Here is a 24,417-nt window from a genome sequence, read left to right as displayed (position 1 = left end):
CTCAGTTAATAGTGAAAGGTGTGGGTCCAGTTTCAGTCTTCTACTGGTTGCCAGCCAGTTCACGCAGCACCATTTGTTAAATAAGGAATCTTTTCCCCACTGAATGTTTTTAATTGGCTTGTCAAAGATCAAATAACGGTAAGTAGCTGGGTTCATCTCTTGGTTCTCTGTTTTGTTCCATACTTGTATCTCTCTGTTTTTGTGCCAGTACCATGCTGTTTTGATCACTATCGATTTATAGTATAGTCTGAGGTCTGGTAGCATGATTCCTTCTGCTTTGTTTTTATTTCTGAGTAATGTCTTGACTATTCGAGGTTTGTTTCTGATTCCATATAAAATGAAGTATTTTTTCAAGCTCTTTAAAGTATGACAGTAAAACTTTAATAGGGATTGCATTAAAATTGTATGTTGCTTTGGGTAATATGGACATTATTGGTAATATGGACAATGTTGATTCTGCCAAGCCATAAGCATGGTATGTTTTTCCATTTGTTAACATTTTCAGCTATTTCTTTTCTTAGAGTTTCATAGTTCTCTTTATAGAGATCTTTCACATCTTTTGTTAGATAAACTCCCAAATATTTCATCTTCTTTGGCACTACTGTCAATGGAATAGAGTCCTTAACTGTTTTTCCAGCTTGACTATTGTTGGTATATATAAAGACTACCAATTTATGGATGTTGATTTTGTAACCTGAGACACTGCTGTATTCCTTGATCACTTCTAAGAGTTTTGTAGTAGAATCCCTGGTGTTTTCCAGATATATAATCATATCCTCTGCGAAGAGCGAAAGTTTGATCTCTTCTGACCCTATATGGATACCCTTGATTGCCTTTTCTTCCCTAATTGTGATGGCTAAAACTTCCATTACAATGTTAAAGAGCAATGGAGACAATGGGCAGCCTTGTCTGGTTCCTGATCTGAGTGGAAAAGATTTCAATTTCACTCCATTCAATATGATATTGGCTGTGGGTTTGCTGTAGATGGCCTCTATCAGTTTAAGAAATGTCCCTTCTATACCAATTTTCTTAAGTGTTCTGATCATGAAGGGATGCTGGATATTATCAAAAGCTTTTTCTGCATCAATTGAGAGAATCATATGGTCTTTGCTTTTTAATTTATGTGCTGAATTATACTAATAGATTTACGTATATCAAACCAGCCTTGAGACCCTGGGATAAAACCGACGTGGTCATGATGTATAGTTTGTTTGATGTGTTGCTGGATTCTATTTGTTAGGATCTTGTTGAATATTTTGGCATCTATATTCATTAGTGATATTGGTCTATAATATTCTTTTCTTCTTGGGTCTTTACCTGGTTTGGGGATCAGGGTGATGTTTGCTCATAGAACATGTTGGGTAGTCTTCCTTCTTTTTCTATATTTTGGAACAGGTTGAGTAATATAGGTACTAGTTCCTCTTTAAAGGTTTGGTAGAATTCTGATGTGAAGCCATTTGGTCCCGGGCTTTTCTTTTTAGGGAGATTTCATATGGTTGATGCTATTTCAGAACTTGACATTGGTCTGTTCAACATTTCCACTTGATTCTGGCTAAGTCTTGGAAGGTATCGTGCTTCCAGGTATTGGTCAGTTTCCTTCAGATTTTCATATTTCTGAGAATAAAGTTTCTTGTAATATTCATTAAGGATTTCTTGAATTTCTGAGGAGTCTGTTATTTTGTCTTTGTTGTTTCTGATTGATGAAATTAGAGATTTTACTCTTTTTTTCCTGGTTAGGTTAGCCAAAGGTTTATCTATTTTATTGACCTTTTCAAAAAACCAACTTTTGGATTTATTGATCTGTTGTATAATTCTTTTGCTTTCAATATCATTTAATTCTGCTCTAATTTTGGTTATTTCTTTTCTTCTACTGGGTTTGGGGTTGGAATGTTCTTCCTTTTCCAGTTGCTTGAGATGTCCCATTAAGTTGTTAACTTCTTCTCTTTCCATTCTCTTGAGGAAGGCTTGCAGTTCCTCCTAGGACTGCCCTTGCAGTATCTCACAGGTTCTGATAATTCATGTCTTCATTGTCATTTTGTTCCAAAAATTTGGTAATTTCATTCTTAATCTCATCTATGACCCAGCTGTCATTCAGCATAAGGTTATTTGACTTCCATGTTTTTGTATGAATATGCAGATTCCTGTTGTTACTGAGTTCAACTTTTATTCCTTTAATCCAAGAAGATGCAAGGAATACTTTCTGTTCCTTTAAATTTACTGAGGTTAGACTTGTGACCTAAGATGTGATCAATTTTGGAGTATGTTCCATGGGCTGATGAGAAGTATGTGTATTCAGTTTTGTTGGGATGAAATGTTCTGTAGATGTCTGCTAAATCCACATGTTGGATGGTTAGGTTTAAATCTAAAATTTCTTTGCTCAGCTTCTTACTGGAGTATCTATTCAACACTGCCAAAGGAGTGTTGAAATTTCCAACTATTATGGAGCTGGAGGAAATCAAGTTGCTCATGTCTGTTAGAGTTTCTCTTAAAATTGAGGCGCATTCTGGTTGGGTGCATAAATATTAATAATTGAAATCTTATCATATTGAGTATTACCCTTAACAAATATGAAGTGACCATTCTTATCCTTCCTTACCTGTTGGTTTAAAGCCTATTGTGTCTGCAAATAGAATTGCCACACCTGCTTTTTTCAGTTTACCATTTGCCTGAAATATGGATGACCATCCTTTCACCCTGAGTCTGTATTTATCTTTTAAGGTAAGATGTGATTCTTGTATGCAGCAAATATCTGGCATGAGTTTTTGTATCCAGTCAGTCAACCTGTGCCTCTTTATAGGACAGTTTAAGCCATTCACATTAATGGAGAATATTGATAAGTCTGGTAAAATTTTGGGTATCGAGTTTTTTGAAAGTCCAGTGGACATTGTTAATCCTTTCACCACTGTGGAAGTTGGAGTTTGATCAAAAGTTTCTGAGTGAGTTTACTTCTGTGGTAGAGGATTGTGCTGGTCATTATGGAGAATAGGTCTGAGAATATCCTGAAGAGCTGGTTTGGTTATGGCAAATTTCTTCAACATATGAATGTCATTAAAGTATTTAATTTCTCCATCATAAATGAAACTCAGTTTAGCTGGATACAGGATCCGAAGTTGAAAGTTACTTTCCTTTAGGAGATTAAAAGTCGATGACCATCCTCTTCTGGCTTGAAAAGTTTCAGCTGAGAGATCTGCAGTCATTCTAATATTCTTACCTTTGTAGGTAATGGATTTCTTACATCTGGCTGCTTTCAGAATTTTCTCTTTCATATTAACTTTAGTGAAGTTAATTATGATATGCCCGGGGGATGTCTTATTTGGGTTGAGTCATACTGGGTTCTGAAACTGTCTTCTATCTGAATTTCAGAATCTCTTGGCATGTCTGGAAAATTCTCTTTCATAATTTCATGGAGAAGAGCCTCTATGCTCTGCGAAGCCATTTCATCACTTTCTGGGATTCCAATGTGGTGCATATTAGCTTTCTTCTAATTATCCCAGAGCTCTCTGAGAGAATGATCAGTTTTTGCTCTCCATTTCTCTTCCTCTTTGAGTGTTTGGGAGCATTCAAAAGCTTTGTCTTCAATGTCAGAAATCCTTTCTTCTGCTTGCTCCACCCTGTTACTGAGGGATTCTACTGTATTTTTCAGATCTTTGAGGGCTGAAAATTCTTGCTTCGGTGTGTCAAAATCTTTGGTGGTTTTGTCTTTAAATTCATTGAATTCTTGAGACAACTTTTGAATTTCTCCTCAAATTTCTAATTCCAACTTTTGAATTGCTCCTCAAATTTCTAATTCCAAATTTTCCTCCATTCTATTAATCTTGTTTGCAATCCAAATTCTGAATTCAATTTCTGACATCTCGGCCAGCTGTTTATGAATGAGATCTTCAGTTACATCTGCCATATCTTTCCTTGGAGGGGGAGGGGAGGTGTTGATCTATTCTCGTTATTCATCAGAGTTTTTCCACTGATTCCAGCCCATGATTATTTTACACCATTTGACTTTTCCCCTGGAGCTTTGTCGAGGACTTGTACAGTGCTACAGCCTGGTCCGGCCCATGATTATTTTACACCATTTGACTTTTCCCCTGGAGCTTTGTCGAGGACTTGTACAGTGCTACAGCCTGAGAAACTGGGGACCTGTTTGGTGTGGTGGGGCTTAGTAGCTCTGTCTTGTTTTCAGTTGGTCTCTGTCCAACCCTAGTGAAACAGTTACTCTGGGTTGAAGTCTCAGCTGTGGAGAAATACCAGCAATTAAGTCACCCTGCCCCACTTAGGTAACAATTGGAAAAGGAAAATCAATCCTTTCTACAACAACACACCCGGGGCACCACTTGGATAGTCCTTGGGCGATTGGCTCAGTTCAAAAGGTCCAAATCAATTGTCTCAGTCCACACCTATCTCAGGTGGGTGAGTTTAAAAGGTCTCTGGCAACTAGATCACAGGGGTCTGCTGACAACTCAAATATGACTTGCTCCAGTGCTCCGTGAAGTCAGGAGGATCCACCCAGAACATAGATTAGTCTGGGAAGTTTGACGCCTCCTTCCCTACCTTGCACCTCTATCACACCCAGCCACTGATAATCCCGAAGGGCTGTGACCCAGTTGCCTCCAATGAGCAGATACTCCAGGGGTTTGCACCCACCTGAATCACAAGGAAATCTGAATCTACTCAGCCAGGCCGCTGCTCTCTGCTTCTATCCAGCAGGGGGAGGTGCGGCCTGTCAACTTTGGGTGCTTGATGGAGGCTGGGGGGTGTTCACTCAGTTCCGGCCCTGCCCCTGATTGACGTTACTGACAGAACAGAACAACTTTGCGGGGGGTTGTTTCTGTCCCTGCTAAATTCCCCTGCAGAAGAGAAGCTGTTTTGAGTTCCCAGAAGCTGTGCCTCAGGCCCTGTCTGTGCTGCTGATTGTCTCAGCTGTTTATATTCACAGCATGGTTACCTGTCAGATCCAGCCTCTGCCTGCCCTCCTTTGTTTAAGCTGATGGTCCCCTGGGGGCTGGGTGCACCTTAGGCTCAGTAAAGTGGTCTTCTAGGTCAGCCCCGCCCTGGGAATCTCCCGGCTCTGTGCGTGCGTTTTCTAGTCCCTGCGCTCCACCCAGGCCGGTACTGCTTCAGGCAAACCCTTTACTCATGGGGCCTGCATTTCTGTCCCAGATCTGTCTGCGGTGGTTGCCACCTGAGAAGATGCCTGGCCTCCTCTGGTTGCCCAGAGAGACTGGGGGGCGGGGTGACTTTGGAATATCCCGGGACATTGTTGTATTCCTATTGTATCCAAAAACGGCTGCTGGTCTGTACCTTGGGGCACCGCCGCTCTGGTGTGGTTCCCTCTCAGCCGATTGTCCTCTCCTCACTCCCGTGCCGCAGAATCAGCACTGACCAGTTGAAGTCCAGGCCCTGTCCACACCCCTCAAAAAACCACCCAAGATTCTGGGGGACAGGCCTCCAGACCTTAGAGTGAGAGTGGAGGGGAGTGCTGGGAGCTCAGAATTGCAGGTAGAGAACATATACAGTTTTATACAGTTTTATGCCTGGCAGGAGAGTGCCATGGCACCCTAGTAGGGGAGTTAGGTCCAGTTTTTAGAGGGTCTCTCCTGTGGAGTATAGTGGGAGGACCTTTGAACTCTGCTCATTTGTTTGTGGGGCACTCCAAGCCATTCTCATGGGGGAGGGGACTCCTGTCTGCTTGGTGATGGATTTTGTACCTTTTGTTTGTATCCTTGGGGTCGCAGCTCACCTCAGCGGGGTTGATGTGCATTCTTCAACCTTCTCTCTTGGTGCAGCTCTAATCCACCAGGTTACTTGCTAAATTTCTGTCCTTTAACTCTCCTTCTGGACCGGAGCCTCTGTGGAAAGCTGGCTTCAGGCCGCCATCTTGTCTCCCTCCTCCGGAATGTTTACTCTCTTGCTGGCTTGTTGGGTTCCTGGGTTCCCTCAGCAGGAGCTTCTAGAAGAGTTGGAACTTTGACCATCCCACTCACTGGCTACAAAAGAGAACCATTTTCTTGGAATTTTTAGTTTGTAGCCAAAAGCCATCCAAGTCTGCAGAATATACCCCAGTGGACTAATGGAGGAATTGAATTAGCCTTTCCTATATCAGCCAAGATGATATGAGACCACGTAAATAACAAGGACACCAAGGCCTTTTACTCTGCTCAGGATCTGGCAAAGTAGACAAAACATACCCCCCTGCTGGCTCTGCTAGCAACTGTTTTGGGTTTCCTATACAGACACAAGAAGACAGACACGAGTCCTCTCAAATCAGAATTTTAAAACCAAAACGAAGTTTCAAGCAAATCAAATGCGGTCCAGCCACTGGAAAGCCTTGAAGGATATGACTCTCACCTCATAAAAGAGAAATAAGCTAATTAGGCTTATTTATGTATTTATTTCTTGATTGATTTTGAGACATAGGCTCACTTGCTCACTCTTGGTAGAGTGCTCACATCTTAGCTCATCTTAGCTCACAGCAACCTCAAACTCTTGGGTTCAAGTGATCCTCTTGCCTCAGCCTCCCAAGTAGCTGGGATTACAGGTGCCCACTACAATGTCCGGCTGTTTTTAGAGATGGGGGTCTCGGTGTGGCTCAGGCTGGTCTTGAACCTGTGAGCTCAGGCAATCCATCTGCCCCGGCCTCCCAAGTGCTGGGATTACAGGTGTGAGCCACCGCGCCCAGCCAATTAGGCTTATTTAATACATTAAATTATATAGGAAGCATTGTGAAATGGTAGTGATGCCAAAACTTTTTAAAGTTATATTTATGGGCATGTTATTGATACATGTTCCAAAATGTGTATGAGATTCCTATAAATCTAATGTTATCTATCATAATTTATCTATCTATCATATTATGTTAACATATTTCAATGCCACAGAAATAACCAAATTTCTCTGTGAGTTGTATCATTATCATAAAGAATTAATTAGCTTTGCAACCATGGCTATTTTAAGTATTGGACTCCACAAACAACTTTGATTAGATGCTTTCCTGAAAGTTTTTTGTTTTTTATTTTTTTATTTTAGAGACAGGATCTTGCTCTGTCACAGACTGGGGTGCAGGGGCGTCATCATAGCTGACAATAATCTCAAACACTGGGGTCAGTTTTCTTGCCTCAGCCTTCTGAATAGCTGGGACTACAGGCTTGTGCCACTGTGTCCAGCTAATTAAATTTTTTTTGGCCAGGTGTAGTGGCTCACTCCTGTAATCCTAGCACTCTGGGAGGCCGAGGCAGGTAGATTGCCTGAGCTCACAGGTTCAAGGCCAGTCTCAGCCAGAGCGAGACCTCAGGCATTGTGGTGGGCACCTGTAGTCCCAGTTACTTGGGAGGCTGAGGCAAGAGAATCACTTGAGCCCAAGAGTCTGAGGTTGCTGTGAGCTATGATGTCATAGCACTCTACTGAGGGTGACAAAGTGAGACTTGGTCTCAAAAAAAGAAAAAAAAAAGTTCCAGCAAGCAAATTACAGAGTCTATGCGGTCAATCACTACTGCTCTTCCTGCACTTAGGTAAACAATCAGGACAAGTTTGGTGAGACTAAAGTTATTTTGCAAACAAATTAATCTTACCGATTATCTTTGGTAGAAATAGTGGTACTGCAGAGAGAAAAATTGTTTCTGAAAAAAAATCTATATTGTACTTGTTATTATAATCTTTCTTTTTGCATTTTTTTTTTGTAGAGACAGAGTCTCACTATACCGCCCTCGGGTAGAGTGCCGTGGCGTCACACGGCTCACAGCAACCTCTAACCTTTGGGCTTAAGTGATTCTCTTGCCTCAGCCTCCCGAGCAGCTGGGACTACAGGCGCGCGCCACAACGCCCGGCTATTTTTCTGTTGCAGTTTGGCCGGGGCTGGGTCCGAACCCGCCACCCTCGGCATATGGGGCCGGCGCCCTACTCACTGAGCCACAGGCGCCGCCCTCTTTTTGCATTTTTATTATTTACCTGTAGATTGGACTGGATCTTAAAGTCTTCTGGTCTCTTCCAGTATCTGGCTGTGACTCTCCAATGTAGAACAAGAACTCAATGAAGATTTCAAGGGACAACGTGTGATGTGTGGGCCACTTATGGTCACTGACAGGCCTGGTGCCACAACTGGAGATGCTCAAACTACAAACCAGGATGAGCTGTTGATGGCCTCACAACAACAAAGCTGTGGACAGCTTTTCCTAAGATGTTGGAATAGCACTCCCTGTCTTAATTTCTTCTTGCTTATGCCTACTACTTTTGCTTGGCACTATGTTGCTATCGTTAGAATTTCACAATCAGTGGCTTCTCCAGGCAACTTGACATGTTGGATCTGTCAAGGAAAACTCAGATCTTGGATCCTTTAGTCCACCCAATGGCTAAATTTAGCAACGTCTCTAACACAACTGTTTGCTCCACTAGTCCCTTTTATGGACTGACTTCTAGACCCACTTATTCTCACTCCTTGCTTTAATTTAAATCAATCATGGGATGCCAGATTACCAATTTGCTGAGGGCAGACTGTGTAGTGCTAACATTTTCTATACCATAGAGATAAATAAAACTAACAGGCTGTTCTGTTAAACTGGGTAGATTCCTCAACTGGCTATTCTCTGATTTGCTGCTTTTAGAGAGATTGATTTGTGGGGACCCTGCTAAGAGCATACTCCAAAGTCCCCTCCTGATAGTGACAATAGTGTCCTCCTGTGCACTGCATCCTCCAACCATCTTAAATGTCTACACGCAGCCATCTGCTCAATGCTAATTAAGCACAGAGTCTTTTTCTGGCAAGAATGACAACTTCAAGAAAAGCATGAAAACTAAGACACTATAATGTATGAACACTGCATTGAGCTGAAAATCCAACTGATGGTGACTGAAAGCAGTGAGGTCCTAGGCAGAGCCTGACCAAGGGGGAAAATTGTTAAATGAGATTCATGGGAGGTCACTGGTTTTGTCAACAGAAAATAACCCAAACCCTGTAAAATAATTTAAAGATGTTTATTCTGAGTGTGACAGTGACCCAGAGCCACACCCAAGAAGCCTTGAACAAGTGGTTTCCTGTGAGGGAGTTACAGTTTGCTTTTATATATTTCAGGGAGATGGGAATATCATAAAGCAGTATATGGAAGGTGCACATTGCTTTGGCCTGAAAACACATCCCAAAGCCAGGAGATTACAGGTAGGTTTAAAGATTCTTTGATTTGTAATTGGTCAAAGGCTTGGAATATTTTAAATCTTTTTTTTTTTTTTTTGAGAGTCTTGCTATGTCGCCCTCGGTAGAGTGTCCTAGCGTCACAGCCCACGGCAACCTCAAACCCTTGTGCTTAAGCGATTCTCTTGCTTCAGCCTCTCAAGTAGCTGGGACTACAGGCTCCCGCCACAACGCCTGGCTATTTTTTGTTGAAGTTGTCGTTGTTTAGTTGGCCCGGGCTAGGTTTGAACCCGCCAGCCTCGGTGTATGTGGCCAACACCTAACCACTGTGCTAAGCCATATTTTAAGTCTTTTAATCAGACACAAGCCAATGAACATATACCAGACATATACCGAAACTAAGGTGACCTTTTTAAGTAAATTGGTGGCCAGCAGGTGAGGTTTTGTCTTGTGTAGCCTTCGCCTTCTAATGAGTGACAAAAGACATCTCCAGGAAGAGGGGGAAGTGAGGGGGTCTGACGAGGCCTGACTGCCCTTCTCATGGTCATTAAATCAGCTTTTGGGTATTTCTGGGGTCCCCTTCACCAAGGGCAGGGGTCCTAGTCAGCTGGGAGTACTCAAGATTTTAGTTCACGGTTTGGACTGAGCTCTAGCACCAGGCTCAACTGACCAAACCACAGTGGAGTCACCACTTCACTTCATTCAGCCCTCTCTGGGTCGGAACCCATCCACTACCCACGTCTCCTCTCCGGGTCGGACTCCCAGCCCCGCGCCCCGTCTCCAGGTCGGGCCCCACACCCGCCTCTGGATCTGACTCTCTGCTGAGCCTCTGAATACCGGCCACGACAAGGTTGAACCTCCACACAAGAAGGAGGTTTACCCCTGCGAACGACTGCGGGAAGGACAGAGCTTGAAGTGCGCCTGCGTGGGACGTCAAGCCGCGGGCGGAGTCCTGTCCGCTGGAGCCCCGTGCGCACCGCGCCTGCGGAGATCAAGGGTGGCGGATCGGCTTCCCCAGACGAAGGGGCGCGTACGGACTGCGCCTGTGTGGGACGCCGGGCCCTGGGCGGGGCCTTCTCCGCAGACAGCCCTCACGCAGTGCGCCTGCGCGGGTCGAGGGCGGTGGCTCAGTCTCCTGAGCAGTCTGCCCCTCTGCACCAGCGGTGTGGCTGCTGAACCCAGCGGAGAAACGCAGCTGAGGTAGGTTTCTTGATGGGCAGATCAGATGGCTGGACCGCATGTGACTCAGGGCACACCAGATGAGGGGGTCCTTTCCCTGTCTGTGCGTCGCTGGCGGGCCAAGGCCTCCGCGCCTTTTCGGGACCACTGAGGAGCTCCCTGCTTGTCTGCCCTGCGTTCTGAGGCTGTGGGCTCCGGGCCCCGTCACGCCCATCTCCCAGCGCCACGCCCACCTCCCAACTCCCTTCTTCCTCAATCACGCCCCTTTCCTTAAGCCACGCCACACCTTACGCTCGGGGCTCCACCTTCACAATTTGTCCGTAGTCACACCCCTTTCTTCCGGGCCACGCCCACCTCACCGGTCCACTCTCCCCTGAGCCTGTGGCGGGTTCCGCCGGTCCTCGCCCTTACGCGGCTGCCCCAGCCACCCTGCACTCCGCCTCGCTCTGGTCGGCCTCTGCCTCCCCATCCTCGGCCTCTCTGGGCACCCTTCGGTGGGCCGGGGTCCTGCCTCCGCCCAGCACCGTGTCACCCTGGACCCAGGATTTACGACTTATTGTATGTACAGCAGTGTTTATCATATGTATCACAAAAATAGGTGTCAGGTTTTGATTTAGTAGTGAAGTATGCATTTTAAATAAAGAATTGCTATGCCGTTGGAAAAAAACACATCCATCCTGTAGCATAGTACAGAGTTGCAGAGGTTGGTTCCTGTTAGTGCAAACACTAAAGCCCGAGGTAGGGAATTTTAATTGGAGTTAAAGCTGTCAGAGTTCAAAAGAAGAACTGGACCTCGATTTATTATTTTAAATTACCACTGTGATCTCACAGAAGCTATTAATAACAGGCTTCAGCAAATGAATAAGGTTAAAACCTTGCAGATAGGTGAAGAAACACTATTTGAAGTTTAGAAGTCTTTGTAAATAATTGTGATTATAACTTTTACTTCTAGATCACTCATCACACATACACATTTTCTTCTATTTAATAGAGTACCTTTGACCTTAGAAGTTAAGTGAATATAATTAAGCAATGTAATAAATACTTTGTGTTTCTCTCTTTTAAAGTAGAAATGGAAGAGAAAATGAAATACTTAAAGCAGCAGTTATGAGGAAGAGCCTAACAGAACTATGGCAACTTCAGGTGACTGCCCCAGAAGTGAATTTCAGGTAATTTCGGTTCTGGTTTCTAGGAACCTGTGTTTAATGAACGACAACATTGCCAGGAGCTGAGATGCAATTGTAGGATGACATCCTGAATTGGGTAACACTTCTAAGGAAATACTTAGGATGCTCCAAAACATCTTAGTCATCCAAGATATCATTTTTGGTACCTGAGCTGGTGAAACAAGCGTTTTTTTTTTTTTTTTAGTTTAGCAAAATTCCAGGTATAATACTAGCAGTGTGTTGAAGGCAAGCTTGACATACGAACAAAGATTCATGGATTCGCACTGATTTTCTCCCTGGGATACTCATCTAGTTTCATTCAAGTTAGTAAGTTTTAAAAAGTCACCTTAAACTTAAAGGAAAGTTGATTATGTAAAATTAACAAAGTAAATACTTTAATAAATGATGTTTTTAAAAATCAAACATTTTCACGTCTGTGATGTCAATTTTAACAATCGTTTTTCTTTTATTCTAGTTGTCTACTTTCATTTGGATTTTTATATATAGGAATTGATTTTATATTTCAACAGATTTAGGGGGTACAATTATTCTTGTTTTGTGGATGAACTGTATGATGCCAAAGTTGGGGCTTCTAGTGTCGTTATTACCAAAATAACATGCATTATACCTGATAGGTAGATTTTTATCCCTTCCTCCTTCCCCTCATCTTAGTTCTAATGTCCATTACACCTCTTTATGACCATATATATCCTGTTTAGCTCCCACTTACAAGTGAGAACATCAGTGTTTGTCCATTTCTGAGATACTTAGCTTAGGATAATTGTCTCTAGTTCCACCCAAGTTGCTGCAGAAGACGTTATTTCATGCCTTTTTATGACTGTATAGTACTCCATAGTGTATACCTTTTCTTTATCCTCTTTAAAGTTGATGGACACTGAGGTTGATTTCATATCTTGCAATTGTGAATTATGCTGTGATAAATGTTCAGGTCCAAGTGTCTTTTTTTATAAAATGACTTCTTTTCCTTTGGGTAAGTATCCAGTAGTGGGATTGCTGGATACAAAGGTAGGTCTATTTTTAGTTCTCTGAGGAATCTAGGTACTGCTTTCTATAGACATTGTGCTAGTTTACATTCCTACCAGCAGGGTATAAATGTTTCTTTTTCACTGCATTGGAGCCAACATCTGTTGTTTCTTAACTTTTTAATAATAACCATTCTGACAGGGGTCAGGTGATATCTCATTGTAGTTTTAAATTGCATTTCCCTGATGATTAATGATATTGAGCATATTTTCATATGTTTGTTGGTCTGCTTTCTTTTGAAAAAAATTTGTTCATGTCTTTTGCCCACTTTTTGATGGAGGAATTTATTTATAGTGTCTCATCTTATTAATCTGTTTTTTATAATTATAAAATGTTGTAACTCAATGGTTGTCTATTTTTATTTTGAGAAATTTAAAAATATTGGGTATTTTCAGAATAATATTGCATACATCAAGCACATATTATACAGAGTTGAAAACTTGTTAACGTTTATCATATTTGCTTCAGAACATATGTACATAAAGTGACAGCACTGCTGGGTGCATTAGAGTGTACCTGTAGTCTCAGCTACTTGGAAGGCTGAGGCAGGAGGATCACTTGAAGGCAGGAGTTTAAGGCCATTGTGTGCTATAAATTGCTTCTGTGAGTAGCCACAGCACTTTAGCCTGGGCAACATGGTAAGAACCCATCTCTGGGAAAAAAATAGCAATACCATGGGTTAAGTTTATTCTCTAACCTTAGTCTCATTCTTCTTCCTGTCTCTCCAGAGGCTACCACTACAGTGAATTATGAATTTGAAATGCGCTACTGCATCATTTTTTATACCTTTGTACTGTAATAGAGGTCCTTGGACAACATACAGTTTTGTTTGTGTGTGCTTTTAGAAATTGCATATGTGGTGTCATACTCTCTGCATCATCTGTTGCTTGCCTTTTTTTTGTTGTTGTTGAGACAGGGTCCCACCCTATGCCCCTGAGCAGAGTGCAGTGGGCATGGTAGCTCACCACAACCTCAGACTCAGGCTGCGGGCACCCCGCTGCCTCAGCCTCCGGAAGCCTCTGGGATTACAGGCGCTCACCGCGGCGCCCGGCTGGGTTTTTCCATTTTTTTTTTACGAGTCGGGGTCTCACTGTCGCTCAGGCAAGTCTCGAACTCCTGAGCTCAAGCGATTCTCCCTCCTCAGCCTCCCACAGTGCTGGGATTACAGGCGTGAGCCACCGCGCCCGGCGAGCTTGCCTTTTTTACTTGATACTACGTTGGGAGGATTTGTCCTGGCTGCTACTGTAGGTTCTCCTGTAGCATATTCCTTCTATGACAGTGTCACATTCACGGATACTGAATGTATGGGTGTGTGGCGGTCTCAGTGCGATACAGTAAGCATATATCCCCTTTAATTTCCTTTTTGTTGGACACTTAAGTTGTTTCCAGTTTTTCTCTGTTTCAAACAGTGCTTCAGTGACCATCCTTCCCATACCTGTGTGCACCAGGGTGTATACCCAGTGATGGCATTGGAGGATGGAAGGGATTGCATTGTTTAGTTTTACAAGATGACCAATTGTTTTCCCAGGCAACTTCCCTGGTTTGCAAGTCTGCCAGTAGCCATGGTAGTGCCTGCTAAAATTTGAGGCCATCAGACTCTCTCTCGTTTTTTTTTTTTTTTTTGAGACACTTTGTCACCCTGGGTAGAGTGCTGTGGTGTCATAGCTGACAGCATCCTCAAACTCTTGGGCTCCAGCAATCCTCTTGCCTCAGCCTCCTGAGTAGGTGGGACTACAGGTGCCCGCCACAATGTCCAGCTGTTTTTTAGAGACAGAGTCACACTGTTACTCAGGCTGGTCTCAAACTTCTGAGCTCAGGCAATCTACCTGCCTCAGGCTCCCAGAGTGCTAGGATTACAGGCGTGAGCCCCCACAGCCAACCAGCATTGGCGTCTTAATTTTGATAGGTTCGGTAGGTTGGAAGTGCTTTGTTGTTATTAATTTTCCTGATTACTTACAGGTCATGGTAGTATTCAGTTGTACTTGTATTCATCTTGTTAATACCATCTTCCATTAAAGAAGAGATGCCTGATATTGGTGATTTGTGTTTTATCTCTTTTTATCACTCTTGAACACACTTTTTATGGTTTTATTAATTTTATCTTTTTAGAGAACCAGTTTCATCTTTGTTGAATTCTCTATTCTGTTTTATGTTTCATTGATGTCTACTTTTATCTTTATTTCCTTCATTCTATTCTGTTTTTTAAAATTATTTATTTATCGGAGGCCAAGGTGGGTGGATTGCCCAGAGCTCACTTACAGGGTCCTGCTACAATGCCCAGCTATTTTTAGAGGCTGGGTCTTGCTCTAGTTCAGGCTGATCTTAAACTCCCGAGCTCAAGCCATCACCTGCCTTGGCCTCTCAGAGTGCTAGGATTATAGGCCAGAGCCACTGTGCTATGCCTATTCTATTTTACTTCCATTTTTTTTTTTAGCATCTTTTTTTTTTTTTTTTGAGAGAGAGAGTCTCACTATGGCACCCTTAGTAGAGTGCTGTAGCATCATAGCTTACAGCAACTTCCAACTTTTGGGTTTAAGCAGTCCTCTTGCCTCAGCCTCCCAAGTAGCTGGGACTACAGGTGCCCACCACAACGCCCAGCTATTTTTTGTTGGAGCTGTCATTGTTGTTTGGCAGGCCTTGGGCTGGGTTGGAACGTGCCAGCTCTGGTGTATGTGGCTGGCACTCTAGCGGCTGAGCTACAGGTGCCAAACCTTTTTTTTAGCATCTAGAGGTGGAGGCTTGGATCATTGATTTGAAACCTTCTCTAATGTGTATCTTCAAAGCTGGAACTCTTCTAATCATTGCTATAGTTGTGCCACACATTTGAACACATTGTATTTTCATTATTATTCAGTTAAAATATTTAGTATATCACAATGGAGATTAGAAATTTCCAGGGCTGTTTGAAATTATGTTGCTTAATTTCCAAACATTTGGGAAATTTTCCTTTTTAAAATTTAATTTAACTTTGATTATATTGGTTAAAGAACATGACATATTCTATAACTTAAGTCTTTTGAAATTTAGTCAGGCCTGTTTTATGGCCTAGTCATGTGGGCTATTTTGGTGAATGTCCATGAACACTTGAAAAGACTGTATTCTGTAATTGCTGTGTGTTAGTGTTCTATAAATGTTACTAAGGTGAAATGGATTATTATCAATAATATTTAACTCTGTATATCTTTTCTATTTTTTTTGTCCACTTGCTCCATTAATTACTAAAAAATCTTCACTATGACTATAGATTTATTTATATATTTTTCCTTTTGGTTCTGTCACTTTTTGCTTTATGTTTTTAATCCCTATTTATTTGATACATACATTTAGGAAAGTTTTTGTTTTCTAGATGAATTGATCTTATTTTTATAAAATTTCTCTCTTTTTACCTGTAAAATTCTCCTTATCTTGAATTTGCTTTTCCTTATATTAAGGTAGTTATACCAGCTTTTGTATGGTTAGTGCTCATGTGGAGTGTATGAGTGAGAGAGAATATATATATTTATATATTTTTTTCTCAACTTAAGTATTTATATTTAAAGCATTTCTCTTGTGAAGAGTTAATTGGGTCTAGCTCTTGGATCTTGTTTTTCACTGTTAGACAATTTCTGCCCTTTAATTGGTACATTAGAGTATTAACATTTAACGTAATGATTTATATTATTAAGTCTAACATTTTGATGTTTGTTTTATTTGGTCACATTTCTTCTTTGTACATTTCTCCATTCCTGCCCTCCTTTCTGTTAATAAGTATTTTCTGTAATTCCAAATCATCTCATCAATTGGCTTATTAGCTGTACCTTCTTTATATTATTTTACTGGTTTCCCAAGAAATTGTGATATGCTTTTTTAATCTGTTCCACTCTTTTTTTTTTTTTTTTTTGTAGAGACAGAGTCTCACTTTACTGCCCTCGGTAGAGTGCCATGGCGTCACACAGCTCACAGCAACCTCCAGCTCTTGGGCTTACGTGATTCTCTTGCCTCAGCCTCCCAAGTAGCTGGGACTACAGGCGCCCGCCACAACGCCCGGCTATATTTTTTTGTTGTTGTTGCAGTGTGGCCGGGGCTGGGCTTGAACCCGCCACCCTCCACATATGGGGCGCCGCCCTGTTCCACTCTTTTTTTTTTTTAACCACTTCATAACGTGAAGATCTTACAAATTAGTTAGATTTATAGCTCCATATTTTTGTACTATTGTTGTAATGTTTTAATTCTATTCTAATTCTGTTATATAGAATTATATGTATAATTCTATTATAATTTAACATTATAATAATGTTATAAACTCCACAATAATGATTACTGTTGGTATTACATACTGTTGATATGTTTATGCTATCAAACATAGTCTTTTTTATTTCCTGCATACTAACCTTTTCTTAGGTCTTTCTGGGTTTTTTTCCTGCATTCTCTTTCCATGTAGGATCATTTCCCTTCAACTGGAACAACATATTGATACTTTTGTTTTTAGTATTGTGAGTCTTCTGTCAAACTGTCAATGTTGGTTTGAACAGAAACGTTTTACCTACTTTTTTTTTGTTTTATAAAGACAGAGTCTCACTTTATCGCCCTCAGTAGAGTGCTATGGCGTCACACAGCTTACAGCAACCTCCAGTTCCTGGGCTTAGGCAATTCTCTTTCCTCAGCCTCCCTAGTAGCTGGGACTACAGGCGCCCGCCACAAGGCCCAGCAATTTTTTTGTTGCAGTTTGGCTGGGTATGGGTTTGAACCCACCACCCTCTGTATAAGGGGCCAGCGCCCTACCCACTGAGCCACAGGCGCTGCCCTACCTACATTTTTGAAGAATATTTTAGCTTGATAAGAGATTTTATTTTCCTTTCATCACTTTAAAGGTGTCATTTTATTGTCCTCTGTTGTTTCTGATAAGAAGTCAGCTATGTCTAAGCTCAGCGCCCGTAGCTCAAGTGGCTAAGGTGCCAGCCACATACACCAGAGCTGGCGGGTTAGAATCCAGCCCAGGCCTGCCAAACAAAAATGACAACTACAACCAAAAACTAGCTGGGTGTTGTGGCGGGCACCTGTAGTCCCAGCTACCTGGGAGGCTGAGGCAAGAGAATTGCTTAAACCCAAGAGTTGGAGGTTCTTATGAGCTGTGATGCCACAGCACTGTACCCAGGGTGACAGCTTGAGGCTCTGTCTCAAAAAAAAAAAAGAAGTCAGCTATGTCTTGCAGTTGTTCTACTAATGTATTATTATTTTTTTCCCCACTGGCTACATTTAAGAGCTTCTTATTCTTTTAATAGCAGTTTTGTTTGTATTTATCCTCCTTGGTGTTCCTTAAGCTTCTTGAATCTATGAGCTGATGATTTTTATTAATTTTGGAAATTTTTCCATTATTATTTCTTCAGTTACTTCTTCATCTTCTCTCCTCTTTGGGGGGACTGCTTATACATAAGTTAGATTTTTTGCTATTATTTTATGTTTCTCATGCCCTATTATCATTTTTTTCACATTTTGTGTGTGTGTGTGCTTCAATTCAGATAATTTCTATTAACCTGACTCCAAGTTTACTGATTCTAAATAAAATAACTGGGAAATCAATATATTTGCAAGAAATGTTTGCTCAAGATCTCAAATAAGATCTATATTATTCAAAGAGTTTGCCAACCTGCCAAATAGAATAATGGGAAAAATAAAACAAAATAATGAGGCAGTTTGTAGAAGAGCAGATCCAAGCAGCCAAAAAAACGTGATTAACTTAGTAGTCAAAGAATGGGTATTGAGTAACTGTGAGGTATCGCTTTACTCCTGTCACTCTGGCAAAAAAGGTGACAGTGGTGGGGACTTTGGTGGCTGCATGTTCAGGTAGGAGGCCCTGCACTGCTGGAGAAGTGTGATGTGTTCACCCTTACAAAGAGAATAGGACATGTCTGAGCAAAGACACACTTACTTCAACCCTGGCAGTCCTGTAGAACTGAAATGTCACCACGTGCAGTGCACATCCACCAGTTTGTCCTATTATAGCATTGTTTATGGTGGTAGACAGGTACACACCAGGAGAAAGCCCATGGGTGGGGGCTGGTTGACGAAGCAGGCAGAACTCCCAGAAGGAATATTGTACAGCCATTGACAGCAGCCTTAGAGCTGTGACGCCCAAACTATAAAAATGGGTCTGTTGTGTTCTTTACGATAAAACCACTGTGTTAGAAGAAAAAAATGTCACAGTTTGTGTGTGTAGGTGCACAGGTGTGTGCATAGGTGTGCAGGTGTTTGTGTGTGTGTAGGTGCAGAGGTGTGGTGCACAGGTGTGTATATAGGTGAACAGGTGTGTGTTTAGGTGTGCAGGTCTTTGTATAGGCAGGTGTGCAGGTGTTGTGTGTAGGTGTTTGTGTGTAGGTGTACAGGTGTGCTGGGGTGTGTGTGTGTGTGGAGGTCCCTGGGTGTTTGTAAATGACATACACAGGAGAGTGCACACCAGGTGGTAAGGGATGCCTGGGGAGGGCTGTGAGGTGATCATGTGGGCGGGAACAGGGGTGGAGTGGCCCCCTGGGGCTAAGAGGGCAATGATGGTCTTGAGGGCAAGTCATGATAAAGGAAAAGGTACAAAGGGCCTGACAGGATGATTAGCAAAATATTATGTTTGACCACAGTGGTAATCAAAGAGAGGCAAATGGAACAAAGAGGTGATTCTAACCGGCAGATTGGCTGAGAGTGAAGTGATCAATAGCTATTTGGATGAAAGTATAGGCCAGTTGGTAGATCACTCTCACCTGTCTGAGGAACACCCTTTCTGGAGGGCATTTGGTGGTGAAATCACAAGTTATAAATTGTGCTGTCTTGACCCATCGGTTTCACAATTAGGAGTTTAACCTAAAAAAGCTATCAGGGACAGCCAGAATGACTCATGTGTAACAAAGTTTGTCTTAAAAATTTATGAGTAAAAACTGAAAACAGCGTAAATGTCCAGACTAGGAGATTGGACGGTAAGTCATGACAACTCATGGTGTGGAACAGTGTGTAGGTATTAAAGGTGTGGTCTTTGGAAGTAAGAGACACAGGCACAAGGCTGTGTTGTGTGAACCCAGCAAACGCTTTGTTGCCTATGTAATATGTACACTTTTTTAAAAGCCTGAAAGGATAGGCTTGGCACTTGTGGCTCAAGTGGCTAAGGCTCCAGCCACATACACCTGAGCTGGTGGGTTCAAATCCAGCCCGGGCCTGCCAAACAACAATGATGGCTGCAACCAAAAAATAGCCAGGTGTTGTGGCGGGCGACTATAGTCTCGGCTACTTGGAAGGCAGAGGCAGGAGAATCACTTGAGCCCAGGAGTTGGAGGTTGCTGTGAGCTGTGATGCTATTGCATTCTACCCGGGGCGACAGCTTGAGGCTCTGTCTAAAAAAAAAAAAAAAAAAAAAGTCTAAAAGGATAATTGCTATTGAATTGACTGTCATTACCTCTGATCAGTGAAGTTAAAGGAGGTTTTAATTTTCTGTGACTTTTGTGTTTTCATACATTTTCTCAAATAAACATGAATTACTTTTATGTTTAGGAAAATTGAAATGTGTGGTTGGAGCCTCTGCCTGCTGGGCAGGTTTATTCTAATGTAGTGGGGGGTGGTGCATGGACTCTTCTGGGGTCTGAGCTGGCAGTGGTCTGAGTGGAGGCTGCCTGGGCTGTGGCCATCCAGGGCACTGGAGGTTTGTGCCTTAGCCCTTGGCTGTGCCTGCCTGGGGCACTGGGTCCCACTCTGACCCTAGGTCTGATGAGGTCCCCAGAGCCCAGGATTTCCCTCTGAGAAGGCCTTGCCGGAGAACCCTAACCCTACCCAAGAGACCCAGTGCTGTCTCTTCCTGGCTTCTTCCTAGGCCTTCTCTTTAGATGTAAAGACAAGCCCTTGATGTGCCAGGGAAGATAACTCAGGTCATTCGCATGGGGAATACTTGGTCACAGGAAACTTCCTTTTAAGTTTGAAACCATACTAACAACGTAGCCAAAAAAAAAAGAAAAAGAAAGAGAGAAAATAAAAGTATGCTCTCTTGGGGCACTGTGGCTCATGCCTGTAATCCCAGCACTCTGGGAGGCTGGGGGGGAGGGGTCATTATTTGAGCTCAGGAGTTTGAGACCAGCCTAAGCAAGAGCAAGACACACTCGTCTCTAATAAAAATAGGAAAACTAGCTAGGTATTGTGGCAGGTGCTCAGGAAGAGGATTGTTTGAGCCCAGGAGTATGAGGTTGGTGTGAACTATGATGCCATGGGCACTTTTCCCAGGGCTACAGAGTGAGACAAACAACACAGACCAAAACAGAAAAAGAAGGCTTCACAGTCTTTTCCTTGTGCTTTTCTTGGCTTGGAGCAGGAAGAAGCCCCTGTTGGATGCAGCGAGGAGGTCCTTCTGCAGGCTGCAGCACAGCCAGAGGAATTTGTGGCCATTGCAGACTATGCTGCCACCGATGAGACCCAGGTAGCGTGTGTCAGGCACCTAGGATTTCAGCATGCTCAAAGCAGAATTAGATATAAATTTTGCATAAGTCATACCAAAGTGGAATAAAGAAACATCCAGATGTTCAGAGCCACCCCACCCTCTATGTGACTACTTCCCAGCCTGACCCAGGCATAGTATGATGACCACAGTCAGGGCAGAAAGCCCCTATCTCAGGTTCTGCTTGGAGACCTTGATTTAGAAGCTACCCTGCTAATGAAAAGTAATGCTATGAAATAAAAATACCTGCTTGAGGCTCAGCACCTGTGGCTCAACTGACTAGGGCTCCAGCCACATACACTGCAGTTGGCCAGTTCGAATCCAGCATGGGCTTGCCAAACAACAATAACAACTACAACCAAAAAAATAGCCGGCCATTGTGGTGGGTGCCTGTAGTCCCAGCTACTTGGGAGGCCGAGGCAAGAGAATAGCTTAAGCCCAAGAGTTTGAGGCTAATGTGAGCTGTGATGCTATAGCACTGTACCCAGGGCGACAGCTTGAGACTCTGTCTCAAAAAAAAAAAAAAAAAAATCTGCTTGAATAATATAGCTGTCTTGACTTTAGAAAAGGAATTTCTTAGAGTAAGCCTCCAGTAACTAAATAGGCTATGGCGTAGTTGAATCACTGCAAATTTCTCAAGAGGCCATTGAGAAATTCTGTCCTGAGCCATTGAACAGTCTTTATATTTTCTTTTAAAAAATATTGAAAATGTGCCCTTCCTTCAGGTGGACATTCCATAAAAATTTCTAAATCTTGGTACCACTTTCGTAAGTTTTCAGATGCTATAATTACCCTCTAATCCCTTTTGAAATTGCTGTGATTTCGTCACCACTGATGGGGGTTTTGTTACTGAATCACACTTGAAATACCAAGTTTTTTTTTTTTAATTGAATTTTAACTTCTTTTTTTTTAACAGCTCAGTTTTTTGAGAGGAGAAAAAATTCTTATCCTGCGACAAACCACTGCAGATTGGTGGTGGGGCGAGCGTGGTGGCTGCTGTGGGTACATTCCCGCGAACCATGTCGGGAAGGCCCTGGAGGAGTATGACCCAGAGGATACCTGGCAAGATGAAGAGTACTTCGGCAGCTATGGGACCTTGGTACTGCTTTCCAGACCCCTGCTCAGTGGGCCAGTGGGTGGGCTTTTGTTTAGCTTCAGGCTCTAACTTTTCAAAACTAAGTTCTAGGCTTGTCCTCATTGGCAGCAGAGGAGCAGTTCTGCTGCTGTAAACATATGCGGCTATGGGCATGGCTATGATCCAGTGAAACTTTACTTATGGACACTGAAATTTGAATGCCACAAGATCATCTTATTATTATTTTTATTTATTTTGAGACAGAGTCTCACTATGTTGCCCTCCGTAGAGTGCTGTGGTTTCACAGCTCACTGCAACCTCCAACTCTTAGGCTCTAGCAATTCTCTTGCCTCAGCCTCCCAAGTATCTAGGACTACAGGCTTTCGCCACAACGCCCAGCTATTTTTTTTGTTGTTGTTGTTGTTGTTGTTGATATTGTTGTTCGAACCCACCAGCCTCAGTGCATGTGGCTGGTGCCCTAACCACTGAGCTGAACTTTCTTTTGATTTTTAAAAATCACTTAAAAATGAAAAAGCCATTCTTGGTTTGGAGGCCATATGAAAATATTTGGTGACTGGACGTGGCCCAGAAGCTGTGGTTTACTGACTTTGGTCTAGAGATGTTATTTGAGCAGTGGGATTATGCACTTCTCTCAGTATTTATTTTATTTTTTTTAAATAGAGTCTGACTCTGTCACCCTGGGTAGAATACAGTGGCATCATCATCAGCTCACAGCAACCTCAAAGTCTTGGGCTCGAGTGATCCTCTTGTCTCAGTTTTCTAATTTTTAGTAGAGACAAGTTCTTGCTCTTGCTCAGCCTTGTCTCAAACACCTGAGTTCAAGCAGTCCTCCCACAACGGCCTCCCAGAGTGCTGGGATTACAGGGGTGAGCCACTGTGCCTAGCACTCTCAGTATTTCAAACAAGTAATAATTTTTTTTAGGTAATATGCTTACGTTTGTGTTTTAGAGCCAACTCTTACTTATAGCTACCAATATGCAAAGAAACATGTTTTTCTAACAAATTTATTAGTTCATACCGTTAGGCAATTTTCTTGTAAAACTCTTTCATTCACTGAAAGAAGACAGATTATGATGCATCTTTTACAAAGCATGCTTATTTTATGGCCAGATATTCCAAAAAATAATAAATTAAAAATAATAATAATAATAATAAATTTTACTACAAAAATAAAATTGAAAAAAGAATATGTCAATGATCAACAATACTTCTAAACAGCCAGATTATTAGTTTTTCTTCCTGCTATGGAGGAAGGCCATAATCCATGGCCCAGGCAATAAGCCCGGTTTACATTTTAAGACTAAATGAAAGCAGTTACTTACAGGATGAGTGCTGCAAAAATAATGTTGAGTCAAAGAAGGAAAAATATATAACATTTGTCTCAGTTTATCAAGTTAAGAGGCAGTGTTGAAAGGTGTTGTTTATGATCCCCAACAATAAAAAAAACCTTAAAAAAACAAAAAATAAATAAAAAGAAAGGTGTTGTTTATGAATGTGCATGAGTGGTCTGAGGGCAGGAACCCAGTGCCCTATGGGTCTGAATGGAGATGACCAGTGGAAGGAAGGTGACCAGTAGGGGGTAGGTGGCTGGTGGGAGGGAAGTGACCAGTGAGAGGGAAGTGACCTGTCAGAGGGAGGTGACTGGTGGGAGGGGGGCTCTGGCAATGCTGAGGGGGCAGACTGACTGGGCTGCTGGGGGTGTTGGGGAGTAGGTTTATACAGGTGTTTGCTATGTGACTATATTTGATGAACTGTATAGCTACTTCCTAAGACACCTTTTTTTTTTTGTGGTTTTTGGCTGGGGCTGGGTTTGAACCCGCCACCTCCGGCATGTGGGACCAGCGCCCTACCCATTTGAGCCACAGGCACCGCCCCTAAGACACTTTTTGTAGGCATGCCTTATTTCCCAATTAAGATGTTTAGTTAAACAAAACTAATATATTTATGTAGTTAAAGCTTTCAATCCATTACAGAAAGATACATAATGGAAAACCAAAGTCTTCAATCCAGGCCCATAGATAGCCCCTGCCCACTGAGACTCCTCTGTGCTTATACCATGTCCAAACAATACCTGTTTGTTTGTTTTTTTTAATTTATGGAAAAGAAATTATTCCCCAAACACAGGTCTTCACCTTGCTCTTTTCACATGGCTGTGTTATTTCAAAGGTGTTGGTAGCTGTCATAATAACTCCAGAGCACTGTATGGTTTCAGGAGGATCCTGTTGATGGACAGTGGTTATTTAACAACTTTTTATCATGACAGATAATGCTGTAGTGGAATCCTCCTAATCCTGGTAAATTCCAGTTAGAATTTCCATAGGGTAAACTCCTAGGGTGTAAATATATATGTATATCTATATATTTGCATGAGTATTTC

General features: G+C 42.3%; 1 protein-coding gene across 5 annotated transcripts in view; it reads left to right on the top strand.

Annotated features, from left to right (window-relative positions):
* The first annotated feature begins 10,179 nt into the window (after positions 1-10,179).
* PRMT2 (protein arginine methyltransferase 2) overlaps positions 10,180-24,417 on the top strand; it is a 51,061-nt gene continuing 36,823 nt past the window's right edge. Inside the window, exons 1-4 of one of the 5 annotated variants that reach the window (XM_053564805.1) lie at positions 10,180-10,315; positions 11,365-11,463; positions 20,822-20,926; positions 21,861-22,043. In XM_053564805.1, the coding sequence (XP_053420780.1) occupies positions 11,425-11,463; positions 20,822-20,926; positions 21,861-22,043 (327 nt within the window). In that variant the 5' untranslated portion in view covers positions 10,180-10,315; positions 11,365-11,424. Of the gene's footprint in view, positions 10,316-11,361; positions 11,464-20,821; positions 20,927-21,860; positions 22,044-24,417 lie in introns of all 5 variants that reach the window. The other 4 variants (XM_053564806.1, XM_053564807.1, XM_053564808.1 and 1 more) reach the window with 4 other exon arrangements.

This window comes from Nycticebus coucang, chromosome 16 (genome assembly GCF_027406575.1).
Source record: "Nycticebus coucang isolate mNycCou1 chromosome 16, mNycCou1.pri, whole genome shotgun sequence".
NCBI classification, from domain to species: domain Eukaryota; kingdom Metazoa; phylum Chordata; class Mammalia; order Primates; family Lorisidae; genus Nycticebus; species Nycticebus coucang.
The sequence above is the reverse complement of the archived record's forward strand: the minus strand, read 5'-3'. Positions and strand labels throughout refer to the sequence as shown.